Below are 19,258 nucleotides of genomic sequence, written 5' to 3'. Positions count from 1 at the left end.
GCGCAGTCGGTTAAGCGTCCGACTTCAGCCAGGTCACGATCTCGCGGTCCGGGAGTTCGAGCCTCGCGTCAGGCTCTGGGCTGATGGCTCAGAGCCTGGAGCCTGTTTCTGATTCTGTGTCTCTCTCTCTCTCTCTCTGCCCCTCCCCCGTTCATGCTCTGTCTCTGTCCCAAAAATAAATAAACGTTCAAAAAAAAAAAGAAAATTAAAAAAAAAAAAAAGAAAAAAGAAAAAAGAAATGCAGCCCTGTCCACACCTTGGCTTTAGTCCAGTGAGACCCGTTTTGGAATTTTGACCTCTAGAACTGTAACACAGCAAATTTGTATTGTTTTAAGCTAGTGAGGTTGTGATGATTTGTTACAGCAGCCGCAGGAAACTATTATACCCCCCAAAGTCTCCAACCAGTGGAGCCTGTCCTGATAACCATGTCTGAACCATGTGACCCTGGGGGCTGAGTCTCAGATGATTGAACCAGGGGTAGATGTGTGTCCCAAGCTGGACTCGTTTTTGTTTGCATGCTCAGAATCTGGGTTGGGGATTGATACAGCTGAGACTAGAAGCACGACATATAAAACTCAGCTGGGGGTGAGGGAGACCCACGATCGGTCACATGAACTAAGAAGCAGAGAATGATGGTTTGCAGAGATAATTAGACTGAGGGAGAGAGAGGCAGAGAGAGATGGAAAGAGGTCTGGTAGCATTCTAATTTCTAGCTCTCCTCTGAGACGAGGCCCAAGTTTGCAGAACAGACCCCTCATCCAGTCTCCGCGCCCCACAGATATTTGCGAAGGAGCCAACGTCCTCAGCTCAGAAACATCGATAGATCAGCTCCAAACAACTGAAAAATTGCAGACTGGTGGCTGTTACCCAACAACCGGATGACTCATACTGGCTCCACGGGGAGGTGTACAAGGGATTTAGGAGGAAATCCCTGCTCATAGAATCAGCAGTGGGTAATAGGTTGCCGCGTTCCTCCATTTTTCAGACAAGGCTCAGAGAGGTGATGTAACTTGCCCCAGATTACTTGTGCTCTACTCGTTGCTCCCTGGACTTTTTTTTTTTCTTTCTTTTTTTTTTTTAATAGAAATCACTCAGAGATCTGATAAGGGCCCCTCACGTACCCTACAAAAATTTCTCAGGTGTTAAAACATTCACAGTTATCACTGTCCAGAGAGGCTCACGATGCATGTGTGATGTAGTTGAGGCTGGGGCAGGCCTTATGGCGTCCGGGGGCTACAGGTCAGATACTGATGAGGGTTAACAGAGCACTAACTTCCTATTCTCTCTTCCGACGCCTTTTGTTCATGTGTGTGCACATCTGTGTGGTTGCTGGGGTTCCGGTGGAGGGGCGTCTGTCTCCGCCTGCTGTCCGGGCTCGCCATTCCCACCCAGACTGTGACTCTCAGCTTCAACGATCTTTAGGTAGCCGAGGACCTTCCTGAAGAAATAGAGTAAAGGGATCCTGACAGGAGTCTTAACTCAGTCTCGGGAAGCTTACTGCTTCCAACGTCAGACTCGACGCACATCACGTTCGGCACTCACTGCCAGCTGCACGGAGTATTCCTGTAGCAGGAAAGTATGAAAGCCTCCTGGGGAGGTCAGAAGGGGAGGGGTCTTTCCCAAGACGCTTGCTGATGGTGGGAAGGACCACAAAGTGAGATCCAGTCAGGTAACCCATGGATCTCACTAGCCCCCAAACACAGAGATCTCTGCCTCCGTCTTCCCATGACTTCCTCTTTTCTGCGTGTCTCTTATAAGGAAACTTGCCATTAGATTTAGGGCTGGCCTGGATAATTTAGGATGATTCCCCCCATCTCAAGATCCTCGATTACGTCCGCAAAGATTCTTTTTCCAGATAATGTAATCATTCAGGGGTTCTGGAAATCAGGATGTGGACTTGTCTTTTGGGGGCCAACATTTAGCTCCTCACGGCAGGGGGAGATGATAGAAAGTAGGAGGAAACAGGCCAGTGGGTCAGGGCGAGGGGCTCAGAACCCAAGCCAGTAATTAATTGGGTGAGAATGAGGAATGTGGTCGCTCTTTTTTTAATACACTCCGGTTGGGGGAGGGGGGACAGAGGCTGCCGCTAGAAGGGTTGGACCACAACAGCGTTCGGTATTTGCCTCCTGCCTGCCCTCGCTCTTTTTTCTCTCCTGGGAGAGTGTAGAGGGCAAGATGGAGTCCCTCATGTCAAGCAGGGGCCTGTGTCAAGCAATGACACAGCAGCTAAGGGCATTGCGGTTACCAGATGACGCCGAGACGGACACCAGCTGATGACACGCTCAGAACTGATAACCAGCAGAAGCAGAGGAAGTCTGCAGAGGCCCGAGACTGATTAAATCCCTTTAAAAAGAGAGGATTTCGGCAGCGAACTGTCAGACTCCTCAGACACTGACCCCCTCAATGTCTGACCACTTCAAACAGGCAGCTGCCCCTGAAGGCTCTGCCTGATTGATCTCTGAAAAGAACAGAGATCCTCGGCTGCTGGGACATAATAAGCAATAAATGCAGACAGCTGACCCCGGACCAGACGGAGGCCTCATTCAACCGCACGCTCACAGACTGACTTGGAGTTTGGTTCGTTAATTTCCTACCCACCTCCCGTTCTATCTTGCGTGTCGTGCGACGCGTAAGAAGCGGAGTTTAACGCGCGGTGAAACGCCACCGGGTTTGGAATCCCGAAGTGGCTTTATTGATTATGTTGGCCTTGCTTTATGATTGAATAAAGGCTGCATTGTGGGAAGACCCACCTGGTGGGTGTGCCTTCACAGCACGCTCGTGACAGAGAGCTCCTGGGAGAAATCCTCCTTTTTTGTTGTTGTTGTTGTTGTTTAAATTAATTTTCCTTTTATTGTGGTAAGAATGCTTAACATGAGACGTAGTCACTTAACAGATTCTTAAGTGTAAGCACAGCAGTGTTCACCTTAGGCACGATGTTGTACAGCAGATCCCCAGAATTTATTCATCTTGCTTGACTGAAACTTTATATCCATCAATCAGCAATGCCCCATTCCTTCCCCTCCCCCCGCCCCCCCCCCCCCCGCTGTCCATGGCAACCATTTTTCTACTCTTCCCTTCTTTTTAACTATTGTAGATTCCTCATACAAGTGGAATCATGCAGTATTTGTCTTTCTGCAAATGGCTTACTTCGCAGCACACAATGTCCTCTAGGTTAATCCCTGTTCTTGCATATCGCAGGTTTTCCTTCTAGTATAAGGCTGAAGAATATTCCATTGGACATATATACCACATGTTTTGATCCATTCATCCATCAGTGGACATTTAGGTTGCTTCCAAATCTGGGCGATTGTAAATAATGCTGCTATGAGCTCCTGATTTCTATCCTTTTGGATACACACCCAGGAATGGGATCACTGGATTATATGGTGGCTCTATTTTTAATTTTTTGAGGACCCTCCCTACTGTTTTCCATAGTGGTTTCACCAATTTACATCCCCATCGATACCGTACGAGGGTTCCAACTTCTCCATCACTCTGATTTATTAGCTAGGTTCTTCTCTCTTTTTTAAATGTTTATTTTGGAGAGAGACAGAGCATGAGTGGGAGAGGGACAGAGAGAGAGAGAGAGAGGGAGATGCAGAATCCGAAGCAGGCCCCAGGCTCTGAGCTGTCAGCACAGAACCCCACGTGGGGCTCAAACCCACGAGCTGTGAGATCATGACCTGACTCGAAGTCAGATGCTTAACCGACTGAGCCACCCAGGTGCCCCAGCTAGGTTCTTTCTTGAGAACAAAAGTTTATTGTTTGAGCTTCCCATCCCTAGAGTCATGGTCCTTTCTAGCACCCATGAGAAAAAACTTTTTCCAATGAATAATGACTTTCTTTTAAAGTACACTTCCGGGGCACCTGGGTGGCTCAGGCGGTTAAGTGTCTGACTTCCGCTCAGGTCCTGATCTCTCGGTTTGTGGGTTTAAGCCCCGCGTCGGGCTCTATGCTGACAGCTCAGAGCCTGGAGCCTGCTTCTGATTCTGTGTCTCCCTCTTTCTCTGCACCCCCCCCCCCACTCTCTCTCTCTCTCTCTCTCTTTCTGTCTCTCAAAAATGAATAAACATTAAAAATAAATAAATAAAATAAAGTCCACTTCCTAATTTGAAGTTCTCCAAATGCTCTCTTCAGTGTGAATTCTACTGTGGCATGGTGAGTCCTCCAGGGTTTCTGTTACTCTAACGCTATTGATTAGGTATAGGCATAATCTAGAAGTCCTTTCTCTCCACCTTTTACCCACTGGGAGATAACTTTGTAAAATGCATCCAAGAGACTTGTTTGGGCAGAGTCTGGATACGGGTTGTATCAATCAGGATAGGCTAATTATTCTGTATTAACAACAAACCACAAATCTCCATCGACAATAAGAACAAAAGTTGACTTCTCAAAGCCAGCACACTTCCTTGGCTGGCTGTGCCCCGGTGTCGTCTTTACCCAGGGACCTAGGCTGATGAAACATTGAAACGTCATGGGTCATCATGGCAGAGGGGAAAGAGAGCACGGTGAACCACACGTTATCTCCTAAATTTGTAACACGTGTCACTTGAAATGGCAAAATGGAATCACCTGGCCAAGATAGTCATCAATAAATAGGTCAAGGAGCTGTAATCCTCCCCGAGGGAGGGGCCGTGAATATGAGTGAACCATAAAACAAACTTCCACAGAGGGTCTTCAGTTACTGTATGGTTGTGGCAAGTCCATGGTCCGATGAACCCAGAAAACTCTGGTCTCCCCATAGTACCCTGCAAGAATTCACACTCCATATGACAAACGCCTACTTACCATCTTTCCTCAGGTAGTGGGGCTTTAAAACCAACCTCTCTAGAGGATGTCACAATGACAAAATCCCAGTGGCTAACAACAGAAGTCTATTTTCTCACACACAGCACGTCTATCATGGGGTGGGCATTTGGATGTGCAATATCCCCCGCACTTGATGGAGGCTGCATTTAATGACTTCTATGAGTCCCTAGATGATTCTAAGATTGTCTACATCTATCTGATTGTGTGGAGGGTGCTGTTATAGGAAGCTGCATTCAAGGATTCCAATATGTCTCACTGTTTGTTGTTGTTGTTGTTTTTTAAGACAAAAGTGCCTTGGGTAGCCTGGGTGCCTCAGTCGGTTGAGCGTCTGACTTTGGCTCAGGCCATGATCTCACAGTTGGTGAGTTCGAGCCCCGTGTCGGGCCCTGTGCTGACAGCTCAGAGCCTGGAGCCTGCTTCGGATTCTGTGTCTCCCTCTCTCTCTGCCCCTCCCCCCTCATGCTCTGTCTCTCTCACTCTCAAAAATGAATAAATGTTAAAAAGAATTTTTTTAAAAAAGAAAAAGATGCCTGACCTAATGAACGAACCATACTACTTATGAGACATAATGTACGTACTACATCAAACTGGACAACTTGCGGTTTATTCCCATGACATACTGTTCTTCCTTTTTCCCTCTCAGCTTGCCTCTCAGCTTCTCGTTATTGTCAACCTGAAGTCACCTTGCTCTTTGAGGTTAAAAGAGCAGAAAAGCACCCCCCCAAAACGAAAACATGTCAGTGAAATCTCATTATCCCATAAGCCCCATAGCCTCAAGATCACTGTGACTTTTCTATGAATTGTATGCACTTGTAGTCACTTGTGGTTTTAGTGCCTGATGTTTTGAGCTCATTTGGGTGTCATCTCTGCAATCTTCTCTGCTCTTGCAGGTGCAGACAGAAAACTTAGACCTTTGTCCCCACCTTCCCTGCCCCCACAAAAGCCAACTGTCCCCAACTTACTACTCATACAAGGCACTACTCACTGAAGGTTTGATGTAGCCCAGCCCCTCCCACTGGAAAATCCCTCCCAAGGAACCACTTTTTCCTTTCCAGGCCTCCCCCTAGGATTCTGGCTTCCCCAGCTTTCCCTTAATTCAATCCCGTTCACTTTATTATGCAGAGCGATTTAATTCTCTTTCCTTCTACTCTGCCCCAGGCTTGCCTTTGCATAGCCAAAGATTCATTAATGTCTCCATAAAACAAAGGGCCATTTATGCAATACAGAATCATTGGCAGAGATTTAGTAATTTCTCATTTTCTCCTACTACGTGGGTGTAAGAAAGCTCTATGGAAATTTATTTTCCTCATACAGGAAGGCTGAAATGGCTACAGTTGGGGTTTTAAATAACATTTTCCCCTCCTCCTTTCAGGTACACATGACATCGATTTCTCACAAACTTATTTGAAACAAACTTCTGGTCTCAGAAAGCCTTTCCACACTTAAACATTATTGCGAACCCTAAATAAACTTTGTTTCCATGGGCTTTATCGGTATTTACCACATTAGAAATTAAAACAAAAACCTATACCATTCTTTGAAACAAAAACAAATCCATTCCATATTAGCATAAATGAGATCCTTTTGCGAAAGAATACATTTCAGAAACAAAAAACCTGAGTGGGAACCGCACGGTTTTGTTTTTTGCAAGCCTCTTTAAAGTCTGGCTTAATACGAGGCAGCTGTTGAGCGTTCAACGTTTTCGCCATGTGACAAGTCCCACCGCTTCTGGAAAACCCAACCGTGGGCCACGTGTGAGGGAAGGACAGTGAAAAGAGCAACTTGGTGTCCGAAAGCTAATGTCTACCTTGCTGACCCTGCTGTGTCAACCACTGTTTTCACGCATTCTAGTTGGGCATCGTCTTCAGAAAGTAAACAAACGAACAAAGCAATGAGCCGGTGAATGAAATCTCAACCTTGAGCCTGGATGTAGGATGAACTCATTGGCTAACTTGCATTTAAATTAAATTACTATGGGGGCACCTGGGTGGCTCAGTGGGTTAAGCACCAGACTTCAGCTCAGGTCGTGATCTCACCGTTAGTGGGTTTGAGCCCCCCCGCCGCCTCTGTGCTGACAGCTCAGAGCCTGGATGGAGCCTGCCTGGGTTTGTGTGTCTCCCTCTCTCTCTGTCCCTCCCCCACTCACGCTCTCTCTCAAAAATAAACATTAAAAAAAATTTTTTAAAAAATAACTATGATTTAAGAGGGTATTTAAAAACCGTGCATCAAGGATGCACAGAAACTGGGGACACTCCCGCCCTGGTCTCTATCTGATAAAGTTCCTTCCCGTCCTTCAAATCGACCTGCTCTGAATGACACCTCCTCTACTCTTCCCTACCATAAATAATAACAAGAATGAAAACAGCATTAACAGCATTGATAACTTTTATTGGCGAATCCTAGCCAAGCCACGCCAAAACTTTACACGTGTTACCTCCTTCGATGGTCACAGTAACACTGAGCAAGGTGCTGCCGTGTAATTTTACGGATCAGGAGGCTGCAGGCTGAAAAATAAAGGCCTTTGGCCTCTGGCTCTATGCCTTGCACACCTGCTCTACCCTAGCACTCATTGCATCCGGGAAGTCACCATGCACGTGCTTCTGTCCCCCGCAAGGTGAGTCCTTGAGGTCAAGGGTCAGGCTGGGTTGCCTCCAGGGCGCCCCAGACCCCCGCAAGGTGAGTCCTTGAGGTCAAGGGTCAGGCTGGGTTGCCTCCAGGGCGCCCCAGACCCTCCAGGGCGCGCGCGGCCGGCCCAGCCAGTGGAAGAGCCCAGAGAGGGGAGCCAGTCTTCTGGCTTCTCGATCCTCTCGCTCCCTCGGCCCGTCCGCCCCAAGCGGGACCTCTCCCTGCGGCCCAGCCCTTCGAGCTTTCCCGGGAGGCGAAGAGGGCGCGGAGGCGCGCGCCGCAGGACCCAGGCCGCCGCGGTCGCGCGCGGGCAGAGCCCGGAACCTTTCTCTTCTCGCCGCGGTCACCCCGCGGAGGCCGGAACCTTTCTTCTCGCCTCGCTCTGGCGCCGGGCGTCGGGGGGGAGGCGTGCGGAAACGGACCGGTCCCCCGGCGGCCGGGAGGGCGCACGCCGCCGTCGCAAACTGCTGACGTGGGCCGGCCGGGAAGGGGGTCGGGGGTGTGGGTCGCCATGGCGGTGGATATCACGCTGCTGTTCCGGGCCAGCGTCAAGACCGTGAAGACGCGCAACAAAGCCCTGGGAGTGGCGGTGGGCGGCGGGGCTGACGGCAGCCGCGACGAGCTGTTCCGCCGGAGCCCCCGGCCCAAGAGCGACTTCTCCAGCCGGGCGCGGGAAGTGGTGAGCTGGTTGCTATGGAAACGGCGGGCTGGCGAGGGGGGCGGACCCGCGACGTGGACCCCAGACCCCAAACCGGCCCCTGGCCGGTAGTCGCTGTGTGAAGGAGTAGCCTGGGGAAAGCGGTCTGGAGTGGGGGACCGGAGAGCCGACAGCTGTCTTGGGAAAGGAACAGCCTCGTTTCGAGGGATGGGAAGGCATGTTGGGGAACTCGAAAATCTCTTGTCCGCAGAGTTCTCGGGCTGCCTTGCGAGGTATTGAGCCCGCCGTCTCCGCGGACTTGGACTCCGGAGACACTTCCTCACAGGCCTTTGCTTTTCTGTCGCAGCACCGACCACAGTGTATTCGCCTCTTCAGTTTGCTCGTCTCGTCCCTCTCTCCTTCCCCTTTCCCCTCCTCTTCCCCTTCCCGGCTCAGTAAGATCAAAGATCACATTCACCTGACCTCTCTCTTCGTCTTGCCTCCCACTATCGGTTAAGGGCCCAAGCTAGGGATCAGTAGGGACCAGTCTTGATACTGTTTAGGATAGGATACTGTTCAGGTTTAGGATAATCTTTCACAAACACTCTGTTACAGTCCTCTAAACTCCTTTCTCTTTCGTGAACACAGCAGGCTTTCCTTCAGGAGAGCGGAAAACTTCTTGAGGGCGGGAGCAGTGACCTCAGAATCTCCAGTGCCCGACTCCTAGCACTGTTGAGTAAATGGCTTTTGAATAAATGAATGAGTGGACAAATGGTTGTCTTGTCTTCCACACTGAACAGGAAACTCTCTAAGTGGAGAGAGAACATTTTGCCCTGTTCACTGTTGTATCGTTGGCCCCAAAGGTGGATCTGGTGTACGTGGAGCTTGAAGCTTATACGATTCTGTCTGTCCCCTTTAAGAAATAAAAATACCGAGGCACAAGAAGAGGTTCAGAGCTTTGGAAGGGGCAGGTGAGGGATCCTGAAAGTTAAACTTCATGAATTTCACGGTGAATCCACTTCTCTTTGGCATGCAGTCCGATCAGATCGATGCCTGGTCCTTTGTAGACACTCAGATAGTTTTAAATGAATCTCTAAATGCATGAATTAATGTGTGGCAGCTTAATCAAGGGTCAGAAGGGGGATTGGGCCAGGTGAATACAGGTAGTCCATCAGTAAACATCTATTAAGCACCTGCTTTGTTACAGTGACACAATTTAAAAGGAATTGTGGAGGAGACGGTCACAAAACAAGTATCCTACAGCCTCATAGATACTGTGCAGGGTACAGAGGAGGATGTGGTCAGTTCTCCCTGAGGGCAAAGAAAGGCTTTGGAGAGTTGATGATGCCTGAAACAAATCTTGAAAGAGGAGTAGATGGTTCCAGTGTCAGAAGGTGGAGAATGGCATCTCAAGAGAAGAGATGCACAAAGATGTGGAAATAGGGAACTTTTATGCTCAGTTTATGTGTACTCAGTGCGCGTCTACATGTTAAATCACATACAAATTAGGCGGTAATGACATTTCAGATTTTTTTTGGAGCAACTTATCATACTGTCTGACCTCCAGTGAGTGAGGAATATGCTACTTTGCAATGCTGTTGAATTGTTTTGATAAGCATGTGAGTGTGGCTGGAATGTGGGAACTTTGCTATGCAGGCAGACAGATGTTATGTGGTAGAGAGTACTAGAGAAGGGGCCAAGAAACCAGGTGGTTGTCTTAACGCTGCAACTATTAGCTGTACGAGGTTATGAAGCAAATTTTGTGGCTTTAGCTTATTTACCTGTAAATGTTCCCCCTTTTTCCCCCTTCAAACGGCAGAAGACTTTTAAACTGCATTGATCCCCTATTTATAGCAGATCAGAAGAGGGGCTTCTCAGGTTGAAATGAGAGGAAAGGACACTAGGACGTTCTCCCTCTGCCTCCCCCCGGTTTGGTCCAGGCTCTTCCTGAGGTTCCTCATGTGGAGTTGTTATCTGTGAAGGTCACCGTTTTGGGTTTTGGGCGGGCCCTTTCTAACTCTGAAATCACTGATTTATTAAAAAAAAAAAATAAATTTTTTTTTTAACGTTTATTTATTTTTGAGACAGAGAGAGACAGAGCATGAATGGGGGAGGGGCAGAGAGAGAGGGAGACACAGAATCAGAAGCAGGCTCCAGGCTCTGAGCCATCAGCCCAGAGCCTGACATGGGGCTCGAACTCACGGACCGCGAGATTGTGACCCGGGCTGAAGTCAGACGCTTAACCGACTGAGCCACCCAGGCGCCCCTGAAATCACTGATTTATTAACACCGTGCTGATTTTGTATCGTGTTCAGGAGTAGGAGATACGCAGGTGGTGGGGACAAGACGGACAGTTAGGATGGAACCCTTATTGAGGTTAGGCCTTAGGCCTTTTCCCGAGGGATAGGAATGTGCTTTAGGCTTTTGAATTAATGAGCCTCAGGGACAGTAACAGGACCCCGGGCTGCTGAATTTCCTGTCACCGGAGGTAATTAAACAGAGGGATGACTGCTTGTCAGAGATGTTTGAGAGGGTTGGTTGCACGCCATTGGAAGTTCCATTTTTGAGATTTGAAGATGTGAGTAGGTGTTAAGGCTTGGAGAGTCAGTTAAGTGGGGACACAGGCTGCATTGTTCAGGACTCCTGCCCTTCCTGACGTAGGGAAAACATGCATTTTTTTTTTTTTTTGCATTCTTTTCAGGAATTTTGATTTTATGTTGTAGTTGCTTGGTGTATTACCTCCTGTTCTTGCAACCATTCCCCCTACACCCTCTTCCCCCCAGATTTAGTATAGAGCAGGTGAGGGGGTGTCCTGTACTCCTGCCACAATCAGATGTGTCAGAAGGCCGGCTGTTGTTTTGTTTGTCCTGGATTGTTTATACGTCAAAGTCTGGTCAATACCAGGAGCACGTACTCTGGTTCGGGGTTAGCTCTGGTCGTCAGACCTAAGGAACAGTAGCAGGTGATAGTAACATGTCATTGAATGCTTTCCTCGAAGCACTCGTGATCGTTTCTAAGATTCACGTTGCCGGCCAACTCTAGTTCTTCTCATTCCTGATGTCAGTTTTCCATCTTTCTGAATCGTCCTAGAGGTATTATCAAGATCAGTAAAACTGTATTGAAACTAGACTTTTTAATTTACCCCATAGGCTGGTTTCGCCATCATTCCTTTAAGTATTTAACTTTTATGCTCAATTTTGTTGAATTCATGTATACTCAATGCCTGTCTACCCATTAAATTACAGACAGTAGTAATAACATTCCTATCTCGGGATGTGGTACTTGTTGTAGCTGAAAAACTCTCAATAATGATGAGTGTGCCACTTTGCGGGGGGAACCTCGCTAACTCATTTAGATTGTGAGGCGAGTGTGGGGGACCTTGGGAGTGGACAGAGCTCTGGGGCCTGGATTCAGAAGACGTAGCTTAAGATCTGGGTTCTGCTCCATAGAACTGGGTGACTTGGGCAAGTCCTCTTACCTGAGTCTCATTTTTCACTTCTATCACATGGGTATGATCATACCCTTCTGAACTCATAGGCTAATTACTGGCATCTTCTGAGACTATGTATCATAGGGAACCATACTGATCATTAGTTCCCCTTTGCCCCCCGCCTTCACCCCATGTAGGCCATTCAGATGTTTTCATCAGTGGCTCTAAGCTATATTCCCCAAACCGTTTAGCTTTCCTGTACTTGCCTTTCTTTCTCACAAAAGGGAACCAAGAAAGTTCACAGAGGAATCCGTGAAAATCCTGTGCAGGTACTAAGGGCATCGGTGGTGGAGACAGCAGCATTGCTGGTTAAGGTGGCACTCTTATCAGCAACGGCACATGTGTGGCAAGCAGGCATCTGTTCCTCTCTCTTCCTCCCTGTGACCGTGGAGGCCAGTGCTAATTTCCTAGTAGATCTTAGGGCTCAGAATCCTTTGCAGCACTGTGGCCGAGGCAGCCAATTGTTAGGCCTGACATTCAACTTGAAATCTGCTTGGCCTCCTGCCTGATACAGAGTAAAAACAGAATCTGTATGCTTAAAGCAGAACCATGGACTTTGTCATTAAGTACTTAAAAGGATCTTGCATTCACGTTATTCGGGCTTCTCATTTTGTCCGTGAGAGAAGTAATGCCCAGGCAAGTGACATGATTTGCTCAGAGTGATGGTAGCTGAGTCATAGGACTGAGCCAGAGGCAGAAGCCAGGTCCTTTGACCCTCGTGTGACGCTGTTTCCCACACTACATCCCAGCCAGTGGGAAGCACGGACCAGACCATCAGAAAACCTGTGCTGTTTACTACCGGGTCTGTAGTACAAGCAGGCAGGCCGCAGGCTCTTTCTGGGCCTCAGTTTCCACTGGTTACACTGAGAGCTCAGACTACATGACTGCGATTTCTTGTAAAGCAAAGATGTTGTGATTCCATATAAGTAATAGCGACCCTGAGCTCTGGAAATTCTGTTTTCAGATAAGGCACGCAGATGAAGTTTTCTTTGTTGATTACATATTGCTTTTGTGAAAGCTACATGTCTTGTTTTCATTTAGAGTTTTTAAGGAACTGATTCTCTTGAGTTTCTGGCTGAAAGTCAAAGTTCTTATAGTGGCCCAGAATTGGCTGCTCTGGTCCCTGCTCCCTCTCTGACCTCACCTCTTCCTCCTCCCCCCTTCCTCTTGTTCACTGTGCTCCAGCTCCCCGACCCCTTCGCTTTTCTCACTTGAACTGATGGGTTGCTACCTTAGGGCCTTTGTGTTTGTCGTTGCCTCCGTGTGGAACACTTTTCCCCTGGTTCTATGTGGTTTGATCTTCAGGTCTCTGTTCAAATGTTGCCTCAGTGAGACCTTCCTTGACTGCCCTGTATAAAGTAGCTTCCTTCTCCTGTCCCTCACTGTGCTTTATTTTTGTTATCTAATGTGTTGTATCCATTTATTTATTGTGCATCCACTGGAATATAAGCCTCCTGAGAACAAGGACTTTGTGTAGTCTACCCCTGAATCCATGGTTCTAGACAGTACAGGAACACCGGTACTCAATAAATATTTCTTGAATGAATGAAGAAGTGTTAATCTACTGTGTCGCTTTGCTTTCAGTTTTGGAGCTGGTTGATCTCTGTGCACATTCCAGTTCTAGAAATGTGTGATCCGAATATGATCCCTTCATATTACACAATATATATTCACACTTACTCCAGTATTTGGAGTAAACATTAAATAGTTTCTTTTATTATGACTACGATTCAGTTCCTATCTCAAGAAGTTTATAGTCTAGTGGAGAAGCAGACACGTACATAGTACAACAGCTCAGGTATGAGTCACACCTGTAACTTGCTCAGCATTGATTCCCCAGGTCCTCCTTGAGTCCTTTGAAATCACACAGTTGGCCTTGTGTGCCAATGTAGGGACCCAGACCTTGAACTGGGAGGGACCACCTGGATTATTATCCAGAGTAGCTGGAAATAGACATTATTCCAAGGATTTTGTGTAACACTTCCTAAACTGGGGATTTCAGTCAAGGGAACATTCTTCTAAGAAGCAGTGTCAGGCAACAGGTGCCGGGGTCATTGGGAACCAGAGATGCTGGAGATATGGCGAAACAGGACAGGAATATATCAGGAAACAGTACAGGTTTAGAATGGAGGCTGTAAACAGAACATGCATTTTTAGAATCCTCTAGATTTTTTTCTTTTTTAGTACAGAAACCTTTTTGCGGATGAAATAAGGAACAGCTTGGGCTGAGGCTGGAGTCAGGGGCTAGGAAGAGAATGGTTTATTAGCCAGCCTGTCACTCTCCCACCCTTTTCTCCTTGAGGAGCCCCTTGGGGAGCAAGCCTAACACCCGGAGACACACTGGTTAAAACCACCGCATTGATGTTCTCCAAGGCCTCTTCTAGCTTCAGGATACTGTGTTTTTATGGATCGTGTTAACCGAGTGTGTACTGTAAGCAGAGCTCCGTGCTGGAGACCTGTGGTATTGAGAGCCCCCGTGGGTTGCACCTCTGAGTTTTTCCCAGAACTTAGGACGACTGCAGCTTTTGGAATTCCCTTTATTCAATAATTCATCTCCTCCCTCGTCCTCCCTCAACATTGGACACCTAATTTGTGTCAGGAATTGTGAGGACACAAAAAGCTCTGGGATCCGTGTCTCAGGCCTTCAGAAATACAGATGAAGGAAAACTAAATCTCCTTGAGGGGCAGTTAGCGGAAGACCAGCCTGGACCTTGAAGGACAAGAGCTGTTCCGCCAGACAAAGGAAGGGTGATAAATCACGTTCCAGGCAGAGGGAAGAGTGTGAGCAGAGGCGCAGAGGCACAACAGCAGGGTGATGGGGGAGCAGAGGCAAGACTGCGGTGGAGGGGCCCTTCCCTGGAAGAGCCCTGGGTGAGGGTCAGGGTGGCAGGAGATGACGCTTCACTGGACTGGATAGAGCAGGGGGGCCGGTTTGGCCCATGGGCCGCATCTGGCCTGCTGCCAGTTTTTTAAATGAAGTTCATGTGTTTATTGTGTGAGAGAGAGCGAGAGGGAGCATGGGCACATGGGGGAGGAGCAGAGAGAGGGAGAGAGAGAATCCTGAGCAGGCTCCACACTGTCAGCCCGAGGCCAGATGTGGGGCTCGATGTCATGAGCCATGAGATCACGACCTGAGTGGAAACCAGGAGTATGAGGCTTGCCCGACTGAGCCCCCCGGGCACACCCCCACCCCCTCTTGCCGCCTGTTTTGGCAAATGAGGTTTTATTGCAGTGTGACCACCTGTGTTGTGTACATGGAGGCCGTGGATGCTTTGGGGCTAGAGTGGCAGGCTTGTAGTGCATCCAGGCCTGCAAAGCCCAAAACATCTTCTCTCTGGCCCTTTAAGGAGAAGTTGGCCCCTCTTGGGTGAGAGCACTGTCAGCAGTGCTGCACAGTTTGAACTTCGTGCTCTGAGCTACGCAAGCAGGGGCCTGACGTGATCATATTTGTGTTTTAAAATACCCGGCCATATTGAGGATGGGTTTGGAATGTAACAGGACTGACCTAGAAGGGCTAATGAGGTTGCAGGACGTCAGGAGAAAGTGGGGAAGCCAGTGGCAGTAGGATGGACGGACGTGGATGCATAAAGTAGATGTGTAGGAGGTAGTAAGGAGGGGGTTAGAAAGAGGAAGAAGTCGAATAATTCCCAGCTTTCTGGTTGAAAAGTTAATAGACATCACAGTAATTTTGTGTTGTTTTCAAAAAGTGGAATGCCAGTCATTCAGTTCTAAACAAGAGAGACTACATCCAAGGAGCCTAATGGACTTGGGAGTTTTGTTGAAACAGCAAGTGGTAGATAGGTCCTCAATGGCAGTGCTTTCTGATAAATCTGGGTTGGAGAGCATAGCTGGAACCCAGCGGGGTCCTCCCGCTTCGTCATGTTTCGATCTTGGAGATTGTTGAGTCTACAAAATAGGCACCCGGTACTTATGGTCGGTCAGCTGTACTGAGGTGTGCAGTCGACCTCAGACCCAGCAAACGCTGGGCTGGGCCTTGTCGTGGTGAGAAGTGGGAGAAGGCGGGCCAGCCTCATGGGCTGCAGGTGGGAGCCGAGACTTGGTTGGGCTCCTTTCGATGCCAAGTTCTTATGCAGAGTTCTGTTCCCCCCAGTTGTGCCTTCTTCGTTCTTTGAAGAAATTCATCTTGGTGGTGATGATCATATCACATATTACAGAAGCATGGTTCTCAGGGATAGTCAGTTGCTTTTCTCCTTCATCCCAAGAAAACTCTAGAATGGGTTCCCTCTTTCCTCAGTTTCTAGTTGGCAGGTCACCAATAGTTTAGTGTACCTACAAGGACAGGACTGCTGAAACGGGTCCCCTGAGGATGACTTTTTAAAAAATGTTTTATTTATTTTTCGAGAGAGAGAGCGCAGGCGGGAAAGGGGCAGAGAGAGAAGGGGACAGAGGATCCGAAGCAGGATCTACACTGACAGGGAGATAGCAAGGAGCCCGATGCCGGGCTTGAACTTGCGAACTATGAGATCATGACCCGAGCTGAAGTTGGACGTTTAACCGACTGAGCCACCCAAATGAGGATGACATTTTTAATGAATTCTCCTTTCCACGTTCTGGCTGTCTTTTGTAGGCTTGAGAACTACATTTGTCAATATATTGAGGGCGGAACCGTGTATCAGGACAGATATCAACCAAGCTCAGATCAACTTGTGTAAAAAGTTAATTTGCTAATTTATTTTGACTACTGTAACTAGTACTCAGGAGGATACAAATTTTGGAAAATCAATCCTTTTGGGGCTTCTGCTTTAGGTTAGGAACTCTGTTAAGGACTTTACATGCCTGACCTCATTTATCTTTTATCTTTTGGGGAGGATAGAAATACAATATTATTAAGTGAGTTTACAATATTGATACATGAATAATATTCTAGAATTCATACAAACTTGATGTTTGAGGTTTCTTATTACGTGGAAATCTACATGGGCTCCCTCTGGTGGGCAGAGTATCAGTGAAATCGACAGTGGTTAATTACGGATTGTATATGAAAAACTTACTCTGTTTTCTAAGACATATAAGGTTTAAAATTGACTTAAAAAGAGGTCCCTTAAGAACCAGTCTAAAAGAAAGTGAATACAGCAGAGGAAGGGAAGGGTGGTGGGTTGAATGAGCTCCTAGAACTCCGGTAGGAAAAGCCCGCAGCCCAGTTGCAATTTTAAATTCAGTAGTAGTTTTTTCTTCCTGACTTCAAAGTGTGTAAATACTAGACTTTGCTAGCTCCTGCTTGCCACAATCTAATGTATGGCTATTTGTCAAAGCTTTCTGTTAGAGCACAGAAGCTCTCCTTAACCAAGAGAGTAAATCTTCATTTCACAGTATTGTACACATTCTTGTTCACTTTTTAGTTAGATGACAAGAAAACCCTGGTAAACGAACATTTGCCTTTTATACTCTAAATAGAAGTGACAGACTGCAGCATATCTTTCTCCAGAATTGAGAAAGGAATCAAAAAGCATAGGTTTTGAATTATAAATACTTTTGGACTTTGTCATTAGTTAACTTTGAGATCTTCGAGAACTCACCTAACCTCTTTTTTTGTTTTTGTTTTTTCTCATTTTTCTTATTTGTTTAATGGGAGTTCTGTCTAGATAATCCTTAAGGACCTTTTTGACAGGATGGTTCCAGGATTCAGTACTCTTCTTTCTGTAAGTCCCAGGATATATCTTAAAATGCAAAAATTTTGCAGTGACAACTGCTCAATCAATGCCTCGTGTTACTTTCCTCTTGAGTTCCTACCTACTCACAATTTTTCATTTCAATGAGAAGATGAATTTTGTTTTTCACAGCTGGCATTTGGTATGTTTCTACAAATGCATTTGATTTGATAGTGATTATATACTCTTCTTATAATGGGATGCTATCAGCAAGATAATGTTTTTGACGTTCACTAATTATTTTAAAATCTGACTATGAAAGTAGTAAGTGCTTGGGGTGCCTGGCTGGTGGTGGAGCCTGTGACCCCTGATCTCGGTGTTGTGAATATGAGCCCCGTGTTGGGTGTAGAGATTACTTAAACATAAAATCTTTAACAACGAAAAGTAGTACTTGCTCATTAAAGAGAATAAAGAAGAGAATAAAGTTCACAGATAATACTCCTGGCCAGGAGTAATAGCCCCTATTACAGTCTCGTTGTATATTTTTCCAGATATTTTTCCTATTAAACAAAAAGAATTTTTCTATACTGGTGTTAGTCTTTTTTGCCCCTTTCTTGCCTTTTTTCCTTAACAGTATTGTGAACATTTTTCTATGTCAGTGTAGATTGTGTTCAATTTATTTGACTGCATAGCCATTAAAAGTAGTTTCACATAACTTACTTACCTGAACCCCTACTGAAATATTTGAGCCACTTTTAGTTTATCACCATTTTATTTTTTATTTTTTAAATGTTTATTTATTTATTTTGTGCGCACACATGAGAGAGAGAGAGAGAGAGAGAGAGAGAGAGAGAGAGAGAGAAGCAGGGGAAGGGCAGAGAGGGGGAAAGAGAGAATCCCAAGCAGGCTCCATGCTGTCAGCACAGAGCCCAGTGCAGGGCTTGAAGTCATGAACTGTGAGATCTAGACCTGAGCCCAAATTAAGAGTCAATCACTTAACCGACTGAGCCACCCAAGTGCCTCCAGTTTATAACTATATTAAACAAATAGTGTATTTTTACCAAATTTGTTTCAAATTTATGATCTCTTAAAAAGGTAAAAAAATATAGGGACACCACGGTCGCTCAATCGGTTGAGTGTCCAACTATTTTAGCTCAGGTCATGATCTCATAGTTTGTGGGATTGAGCCCCATCCACACTGACAGTTTGGCGCCTGCTGGGGATTCTCTCTTCCCCTCTGTCTGCCCCTCCCCTGCTAGCTCCCAAGCACGCTCCATCATTCTTTCTTTCAAAATAAGCAAACAAACATGAAAAAGGTAAAAACTATGTCAATTCACTTGTCTGCTTAATCTTTTCTCAAATAGAAAAAATTCAGTGTCATTTAATGTTTGGATGTCCTAATATTGATACAAGGAATATTAGAGTTTATTGTCAGTGCTGGGGAATATAGAAGGGGGTAGCTGATAGGGGTAGTAGGAAAAGCTCTTAAGTGGGAGCAGAGCCGTGGAGAACAAGTGAAATTGAGTAGGTGATGGGTGTGAGCACGTTGTACGTCAGTGACGGGAAACTGGCTGATTGGGCCAGTGGGGCTGCTTTGTCTGCACTGTGAAACAAGCTGGGGGAGGCGCTTTCTGGCCCTACCACAGAGGCCCCCGGTGCTTCTGTGCACCATAAACGTACTAAATCAATGGCCAGCCTGTATCTAGTTAATGACCACTTAAAATCCAATGGAAACATGTACAGAAGTAACAAAAAGCATTGCTAGAAGCAATCTTAATGAGAAATGGAAATGTCCCATTTGAAGAAAACTTCAAAATTTTGGGGAGAGATACAGAAGACTTGAATAAACAGAAACACAATTTGTGTACTGGAAGAGAAGAAAAAGTGTTATAAAGACATCAATTATTCCTAAATTAATTGGTAGGTTTAGTGCAGCTTTCAACAAAATTCCAACAGAACTGTTTTGAGAGGAGCCTGTAAGTGGTCCTGAAATGCACCTAGAAAAAAAGATGTGTGAGAATAATTTTGAAGAAGAGTAGGGGTGTGTGTGTGTGTGTGTGTGTGTGTGTGTGTGTGTGTGTGTGTGTG

At 46.6% G+C, this 19,258-nt stretch overlaps 1 protein-coding gene across 3 annotated transcripts in view; it reads left to right on the top strand.

The window, feature by feature from the left end:
* The first annotated feature begins 7,850 nt into the window (after window positions 1-7,850).
* Window positions 7,851-19,258, top strand: part of STX18 (syntaxin 18) — a 122,525-nt gene continuing 111,117 nt past the window's right edge. The window contains exon 1 of one of the 3 annotated variants that reach the window (XM_040488011.1): window positions 7,851-8,113. In XM_040488011.1, the coding sequence (XP_040343945.1) occupies window positions 7,946-8,113 (168 nt within the window). In that variant the 5' untranslated portion in view covers window positions 7,851-7,945. The remainder of the gene's footprint in view (window positions 8,114-19,258) is intronic. The other 2 variants (XM_040488027.1, XM_040488051.1) reach the window with 2 other exon arrangements.

Source organism: Herpailurus yagouaroundi, unplaced genomic scaffold (assembly GCF_014898765.1).
Source record: "Herpailurus yagouaroundi ecotype Mexico unplaced genomic scaffold, PumYag 28, whole genome shotgun sequence".
Taxonomy (NCBI): domain Eukaryota; kingdom Metazoa; phylum Chordata; class Mammalia; order Carnivora; family Felidae; genus Herpailurus; species Herpailurus yagouaroundi.
Note: the sequence above shows the minus strand (reverse complement) of the source record. Positions and strands in the feature narration are given on the sequence as shown.